At 50.5% G+C, this 8,495-nt stretch overlaps 1 protein-coding gene across 1 annotated transcript; it reads left to right on the top strand.

The window, feature by feature from the left end:
• The first annotated feature begins 347 nt into the window (after positions 1–347).
• Positions 348–5,951, top strand: CD207 (CD207 molecule). Its single transcript, XM_025354612.1, has 6 exons — positions 348–467; positions 565–681; positions 2,159–2,533; positions 3,127–3,278; positions 4,343–4,461; positions 4,967–5,951. The coding sequence occupies exons 1-6, from the start codon at positions 395–397 to the stop codon at positions 5,115–5,117; spliced, it is 987 nt and encodes a 328-aa protein (XP_025210397.1). The 5' UTR covers positions 348–394; the 3' UTR covers positions 5,118–5,951.
• Positions 5,952–8,495: the final 2,544 nt, after the last annotated feature.

The following is an 8,495-nucleotide window of genomic DNA, read 5'->3' as shown; positions in this document are numbered from 1 at the left end:
GCTTGGTGCAAGGACTGTGAGTTATTCATCACTGTGGCCCTATGCCTGGTACAGCATCAGTACCTAGAAGGCACTCAGTCCGTATTTGTGGGGTGAATGGATGGGTAGATGGGTGAAGAGAATCTTACAAGAGAAATGGGATAGCTTTGGGACAAGATGGTTAATGTATCTATGTAACAGACCCCCAGAGAAGACAACAAATGGCCTCTTTCTGAAAGCTCAGACTTCTGAGGAGGGGAGTAAGCCAGACAAGGTATCTAGTCAGGAATAGGGAAGTTGGGATGATATGGTGACCTGGTGTGGGACTGACTTCCTGTTTCCTCTAGATAAGAGCCCTTGGAGAGACAGGCAGCCAGAAGCACTTGTGCTTCCAGGGTAAGGGTGAGCGCTCAGGATGACGGCGGAGAGGGAGGTCCCTGATGCACACTTCACTGTGGACAAACAGAACATCTCCCTCTGGCCCCGAGGCAAGCCACAGTCACTGCTGAGAACCTGCTCCGTGTTCTGTGTGCAAACCTGCCCTTTGCTACTCCTTCAACACACATTTTCTTCTTCTTCCAACAGAGCCTCCTCCCAAGTCTGGTCCATCTCTGTTCCCGGCGAAAACACCCACAGTCCGTGCTGCATTAATCTGCCTGACGCTGGTCCTGGTCGCCTCCATCCTGCTGCAGGCCGTCCTTTGTAAGTCCTCATGTTTCATCGTCTGGGCTTAGCCCCTCTCTGTGGCCAGCTGGCTCCCTCCAGATCCAGACCACTTCCCTGCTCTCCAGGTTTCTCCTGCCTCCGACTTTCATTTGTCTCCTTTCTCCTCTTTCCATGTGCAGTAACAGGGTGTGCCGCCCCCAGTACGGTGAGCTGATGCTCTTTCCCTCCCAATTTCTGGGAGATTATTGGGATCAGCATTTGCACATTGGTGCTCAAGGATACATTCTTTTGTCCTCAGGAAACATTTATCTAGTTTTTCATGCTGTGCTATTTTCTCCCCCTCGATCCCCCACCAATCTGAGCTCTGCTCCTTGGATTTGGAGCCTTGTGGACAGTCCCTGACAGTGCAATGTCTCCTGACCCTGTGAAGGACTAAGCCTCATGTGTCATTGGCCCCAACTCACCAGATGGAGAGCCTGACCAATGAGCCAACAGATCTCCATGACTCAGTCCCCTCAACAGGACCCGTTCGTGCTCTCTTCATTCTCCTGTCCCTGAAAAAATCATGTCTAGGGAGCCTTCCTACTCATTTGGTGTTGCGGGGTTTATGTTTCTTCCTCTTCTGGCTCTGTCAGGCTTCATGCCCTTTGCTGCTGGCAGAGCCTTCTTCCTCCTGCCAGGGCTCCAGCAAGCAGAGCAAGGGGACCCGAGAAGCTGTTGGGTTTTGTTTTCTCCCTCTGTGGCCTCGGGACATACTTGGTCTTAGACTTGTAGGCTCTGAGCAGAGTCCCCCTTCCCCCATCCTAGACCCCTGGCCTCTAGCATGGCATTTTCCTCAGGGCTCGCCTTTGAGCCTCTTGGTTTATCTTTGATCCTCTCTCTGGTACCCAGGCCTGGGACCTGAGCAGAATGTGAAAGTGGGTAGGGCAAGGGAAGGGGAGAAACAGTTTTGTAATCGCCTTTTCCATGTTTTCTGGAGAAGAAGCCACTTCTAGATTAGTGGCTGGCTCTTCCCATGGTCACAGAGGGGCCCACGGACAGATGTGAGGGAGTGGTGCTGTCCTAGCAGACAGCCACTGCAGGGGTTTCTGAAAGCAGAGGGATGGCAACCAAGGGGTGGGGTTCAGCGGGAATCAAGTTCTGGGGAGAGTGACGGGGCTCATGGAGGGCACCCCTTTATCAAATGTTCCATGAACACTCAGAGAAATTTCAGGACTGGTTTCTAACCCCTGCTTCTGCTTGCCTGTGAAATTTTCTCACAGAGAGCCTGTGTTTCATCAATCTCCCCATTGTCTGTATCCACCTGTGTTCCTAGCACATGGTAGGTGCCCATTGCACATTTGTTGTATGTTAATGAATGATTGGAGGGTTGGGGTGGCCCATTGGACTGTCCTGGTTCTTTGGGAAGCTTCAGCCTGTTCCTTCCCTTCCCTTCCTTTGATCGACCTGACAACAGCCCCACTCCTGTCCCTGGGGCTCCCCTCAGCTGACCTCCTGACTTTCTCAATCCCAGATCCCCGGTTTATGGGCAACATATCAGATGTAAAGACCAATGTCCAGCTGCTGAAAGGTCGTGTGGACAACATCAGCACCTTGGATTCTGAAATTAAAAAGAATAGCAATGGCATGGAGGCAGCTGGCGTTCAGATCCAGACGGTGAATGTGAGCCTGGGTTATGTGCGTTCTCAGTTCCTGAAGTTAAAAACCAGTGTGGAGAAGGCCAACGCACAGATCCAGATCTTAACAAGAAGTTGGGAAGAAGTTGGTACCTTAAATGCCCAAATCCCAGAGTTAAAAAGTGATTTGGAGAAAGCCAGTGCTTTGAATACAAAGATCCGGGCACTCCAGGGCAGCTTGGACAATATGAGCAAGTTGCTCAAACGACAAAGTAAGTGACTCAGAAAATTACATTGAAGCTGACCAGCGGCCCATGGGATCTTACCTGTCCCAGACCTGAGGTCACTGGGCTGGTGGGTTAGGGAGGAGGCCGGGGGGAAGAGAGGGGCAGCCATGGACTAGGAAGTTAAGGAGGGAGGGCTTGAGGTTGGGAAGGACTTAGGTGCGGTTAGGAGAAAAGAGACCAGGGTCCAGCTAGAGTTCCCACACCAAAGTGCAGAATGTAAAAGCATTAGGGGCTGTCCACCCCGGCCCATACCTAGTCATTTCTCATCAAGTTCCTTTCTAGAGTCCAGGGGCTCAGCCACTTGTCATGGCCGATGGAGGGTTGCTTCCCCTCATGGGAAAGACACTCTTTGTCCATCCTCTTGCATTCTAATCTCTCCAGTCCCAGACACTCTATTAGTCTCTGCCTGACTTTCAGGATTTGAAAGAGTGTCCCAAATCCCCTACACAAGGACCCAAGGACACCAGAGCACAGCTCCATTTGCTGCTGTCTCTGAGACCTCATTCAAGTGCCCCCACCAAGCCAGCACCCCAAGAAATCAAGAATACCAGCGTTCACTTTTACCTCTTGTTCTCTAGATGACATTCTACAGGTGGTTTCTCAAGGCTGGAAGTACTTCAAGGGGAACTTCTATTACTTTTCTCTCGTCACAAAGACCTGGTATAGTGCCCAGCAGTTCTGTGTGTCCAGGAATTCACACCTGACCTCGGTGACCTCAGAGAGTGAGCAGGTGAGTGTTGTGCCTGTGGGCTCTGGGAAGGGGGCGTCTGAGCACTGGGCCCGGGAGGATGGGCAAGATTATACTGTGCGAACAAAAATCCCCAAATATTGATGACCTAATGAAGAAGGATTAGTTTTCGGTACCATGTCCAATAAGGGCCAGCAAGGGGGCTGTGCTCACTGTGGCTACTCAAGGACCCAGGCCGAAGGAGTCTTCATCTGAACATGTTTCCACAATTGCTGGGGCAGGAAAAGGGAACTTGACATATTGTGCAAAGCTTCTGCCCAGATTTAACATACCTCATTTTTGCTTACATTTCACTGGCGTAAGTTACGTTAAGTAAGTTAAGTAAGTGATGCAGTACTCCTGGACTGGGAGGATCCTGGATTCCAGTACTCCTGGAACAGGGCAGAGAGGAGCTACTTTCCATGTGCCCAGGAAAAAAGAAATATTTGTGAACAGCATTAATGATTCCACATGACTCAAGAAGTCTCCTGCCTGGTGAGGCAGAAATTGGGCAGGCCCTTTTCATCTGGGCGGTGGGATAGCAGCTCAGGTCAGAGCCTGGGCTCTGGAGTAGTTCTAGAGCCCTAACCTTGCCATCTAACTAGTCCTAGCAGCTTGGGTGGAATACCCAACTTCACTGGGCAAACTTCACTGGCCCTCACTTGATGAAACATGCATGGTGATGGCACCTGCCTCAGAGGAAAGGAGTGAATGCATATGGAGGACTCAGCACAGTGCCGTATGTGGATTCAGGTGTTGTCATATGAACCATTCTCTTGCGGTCCATGCTCTGGAGTTCAGCTGAGGCCTTCCTGTGCTTCAGCACCTGCTTCCTGAGTGGCAGAAATGCTTAAGCCCTGAGCCTGTTAGCTGCAGGGCAGGGACACATCATAATCTGGAAGATGAAATCTGGGCTCTGGGCAAGGGCAGGAAGAGGCTTGAGAGGCCAGTGTGTGCAGTGCGTCTGTGGGTCAGGGCTGTCACTGAGCACAGGTGAAGAACAGCCAGAGACAGGTGATCAAGCTCGGAGTGTGACCGCACCTCTGCTTATCCTGTCTTTCCTACAGGAGTTTCTGTATAAAACAGCGGGCGGACTCACCTACTGGATTGGCCTGACTAAAGCAGGGACGGAAGGGGACTGGTTCTGGGTGGATGACACGCCATTCGACAAGGTCCAAAGTGCGAAGTAAGTCCCTGGAGCCCTCCCTGCCAGCCTGACTTTCCCTGACCATGGCCAGGGCATGAAGGGAGTGGGGGCGATATTCCCCATGAGACAGGGTTTCCGATTCTTCCCTGTGCTAGGGTGACAGAAGCATTGCAACCAAGATCTAGCGCAATCCTGTCACTAACTGGCTGTGGGATCTGGGCCCTCCACGCCCTCTGGGGTGTGGCAGCAAGGCCTTCTACATGGCCAGCTTCAGCAGGGATCCTGTCATGAGTCTAGGTCTTCACAGTGTGGGTTTGTGTAGGGAGTTGAGAGTGGTGGGTTGGTTTTGCCTGGACTTGGGGCGTGACTGAAAGCAGAGGTCTAAGTCTCGCTAGTCCCCTTCCTCTTAGGCTTGGGTGCAGACATTTACTATGCCATTCCCTAGGACTCAAGCTGGGGTTGAGTTAACTCATTTCTTCACTGGAAATAAGTTCTTCTTGGTTTTCCACTTTGTAAATCCATCCTTATTTCTCCCTCTTGGTAGGTTCTGGATCCCAGGTGAGCCCAACAATACTGGGAACAATGAACATTGTGGCAATATAAGGGTTTCCTCGCTTCAGGCCTGGAATGATGCCCAATGTGACAAAACGTTTCTTTTCATCTGTAAGCGACCCTACGTCCCGTCAGAACCGTGACAGAACAGGCTCCCAAGCTCACTCTTTGAACTCCAATGCTTGTCAAACATGAGGAAATGCCTCTTTCTCCCCCAGACTCCAGGAGGACTTTGCATGTTAATTTTTCTTGCTTCAAAATTGTCCCACAGTGGCATTCTGGAGTCCGTCTGTCTTGGCTGGAAATTCTCTGACCCCATGGAGGCAGCTGGAATGGAAAGGAGAACTCAGGTTAAAGTGGGAGGGGTGGGTAGAGAGGATTTAGAAGTTCCAATTGCCCTGCTGAGGAGGATTAAGACCTGTAATCCGGGACAACACCTGGGGTTTTCCACTTCTTCAGAGAAGCCTCAGCTTCATCACATCAAAGTTATTTCAGAGCAACCAAGCAATTCTGCTGATATTGTCATTCAGGGCTTTTCTTGGCCAAACCCTGTAGAATTTCCACGTGTCTGGTTAGCTGTGCTGGCAGCTGGCGGCTGGCTGTGTTTGCAGTGGGAATAGCTCTGTTCTTGGAGATCCTGCTCATGGTATATCCTCAGTGGCTTCTTCATCCACATCATCTAAAGCCTGAACCTCTTCTCTGGTTCAAGTCAGCGGCTGACATGGACTTGTATCTCCTTCAGAACTCGGCCAGTACCCAGACTCCCTTCTCCTTCCACTCACTTAGTACACCCGGGTGCCCAGCCCTGCCTTCCGCCCAGCGTCCATCCAGCCTCTGTCCTCACCTCCCCGGCACCTCCTCCTCCTTCTGCATTTCCTGTCTTCCTGTGTCTTGTGCGTGGGAAGCAGCCTTCAGTGCCTTCATGAATTCGCCTTCCAGCTTCCTCAGAATAAAATGCTGCCTGGGTCAAGGCCTCACTCCACGTGCACTTTTTCATTCCTGGTTGTCCAGGTGAATATGTGGGAAAGGCGGTCTCCTCTGCTGGACATGAAGTTCTAGAGTATCATCAGGAAACATCTGGGGAGTCAAAAATAACAAGGACTAGGGAAGTTCCAGCCCTGGAAATGCCATAAAATGTGACTAGTACTTATTTCTAGTTTTTATTAAAATAAAGTAGAGCAAGGTCTCCAAGGTCTCCAATGTCACGATCTTGGTGGTCTTTCTTCTTGGGTGTTCACTCGACAATCTTCTAGTCTCTAGCTCAATTCCCAAGAACGAGTTTCAGCAGGTTTCCCGCTCTTCACAGAGACCCAGTTCCACAGGCATCAATTCCAAATCTCAAGTCCAGTGGCCAAAGCAGGAATCCAGGCAGCAGCCACCAGAGAGGAGGGGAGAGTGGAGTGAGCGCAGGTCCTCATTAGGGTCCACAGGAAAAGATGCTTCATTAAATGACTGTGACCAGCAGTGTGTTGTTCTGGGTGCAAATGGGTCAGAGCTGAGGGTACAGGCTTGCACTGTAAGACCTGAAATAGCATGTGCTGCTGTGACATTTTATGCCTCACAGGGCCCCAAAGACCTAACCCTAAGTTCCCTGCCTCTCACCAGATATGCCCTTGCCCTCGGTCCTCACCTGGCTAGTTTCCTATCGTCTGGGACCAGCTGCACTCCACCTCATCATTTTGTAACTACAAGGCCTGCCTCCCACAGCCCTGGCTGGTTCACTCTGCTCCTGAGGGTGACCCCGTGTGGCCCTGCATGGCTTGTGATATCTTTCCCCACTAGTAAACTGCTGTCAATCTCACCTGCCCAGTGTCAAATGTCGTGTTTTGGCCATCTTGTATTTAGGGCAGGGGATCCCTCCCTCACCAATGGAGGAAATGGGAGGTGACAAAAACAAGGCCGGTTGGGGATCTCTGGTTGGTTTTGGCAAAGGGATGAGCTGGGAAAATCAGACCATTTCTCTGGGAAAGAATTTGAACCAGGAAGTAGCAAGGGGATGAGGCTGTTAACAGAAGGAAGTTGAGCTGGAAGGCCCTGAGTTAGAGAAAGGCTGGAGGGGCCGTCACAGGGCACTGGAAGAAACTAGCGATGAGCAGAAGCTACAAGGCAGAGGAAAGACATGAATGCAGGCCGGGCTCGGTGGCTCACGCTTGTAATCCCAGCATTTTGGGAGGCCGAAGTGGGTGGGTCACCTGAGGTCAGGAGTTCAAGACAGCCTGGCCAACATGGTGAAACCCCATCTCTACCAAAAATACAAAATTTAGCCGGGCGTGGTGGTGGGTGCCTGTAATTCCAGCTACTTGGGAGACCGAGGCAGGAGAATCACTTGAACCTGGGAGGCGGAGGTTGCAGTGAGCTGAGATCCCACCACTGCACTAGAGCCTGGGTGATAGGGCAAGACTCTGTTTCAAAAAAAAAAAATTAGTGACTGCAGAGGATTATAGCTGTCAGAGAAAAGAGAATGGCTCGAGGAGTTGCGATGGAGGTCCTGGAGGGCAGGCTGAGGGGCTCCGGCTGCTCCTGTTCCCGGTGCTGCCTCAGATCCTCCCAGCCCTTCTGATCCTCCTGGGTTCTGTGCATGGGGACCGTACGAGGCTTGTGCTCCTGACCCTGCCAGTTGCTTTTTCTTGAAACTGAAAGAGCCTGAGTCAGTGAGGATGTGTTTTTATCTGGAGTCTGTGCCCCAGCCTGGACCCAACAAGTGCAGCATTGCCTTGGCTTCCTCCCTTGAGGAAGCTGGGACACCTGTCGCTTTGCTTTGTCATGTGATCTTGGCTGCCTCCCCCACTGTATGCACGTCTTACTACTCCAGGGAGGTCACTACATGGGCACCTGCCCTTCTGCTGGCAGTGCGGCCTCGCCCAGGAAGTCCCACCATTGATAGTGCTGTAGTCCAGTCTCTAGCGGGTCTTGGGGCATTATCAGTACCTGGGCAGCTCCTCGGGTCATGGACCCCACAGTATTTCTTGTGAAATTCTGGGGATTTTTCCATTGTCAGGTGAAAAGTTGGGAGCCAGGGACAGGTGAGAACTTTTTCTCAGTCAACTTGGGTATTTATTGTATTCCATAAGTTTTTTTTTGTTTGCTTGTTTTCTTTTTTTTTTTTTTTTTTTCTGATTTGGCAGGTTAACAAGGCTTGACATGCCCTCTTTCAATGTTGCAATAAAATACTCTTGAAAAATTTATCCTTTTGTGCTTGAATATAAAAGAAAAAGAGAAAAAAATACTTGATTCACCCCTACTGACCAACTAGTCCTAATGCTTGTGAACATGTACTATAGTATTTTATTTTTCTGTTTTTATGCTTTATTGATCTATCTATAGTTACTTCATTTTCTCTTTCTTTGTCCTTCTCTCTCACTTTCTCTTTCTCTCTCTCCTCTTTTTCTCATATTGTATGAGCTATGCTTTCTTTGCTTTAATTTTCCCGGTGCTTTGGAAGATAAACCATTATTTAGGTGGGGCGTGTGTGTGTGTGTGTGCGCATGTGTGTGTGTGCATGTGTGTGTGTGCGCGCATGT

The sequence above is a fragment of the Theropithecus gelada genome, chromosome 13 (assembly GCF_003255815.1).
Source record: "Theropithecus gelada isolate Dixy chromosome 13, Tgel_1.0, whole genome shotgun sequence".
In the NCBI taxonomy this organism is placed as follows: Eukaryota; Metazoa; Chordata; class Mammalia; order Primates; family Cercopithecidae; genus Theropithecus; species Theropithecus gelada.
This window is presented reverse-complemented; position numbering and strand designations above follow the sequence as displayed.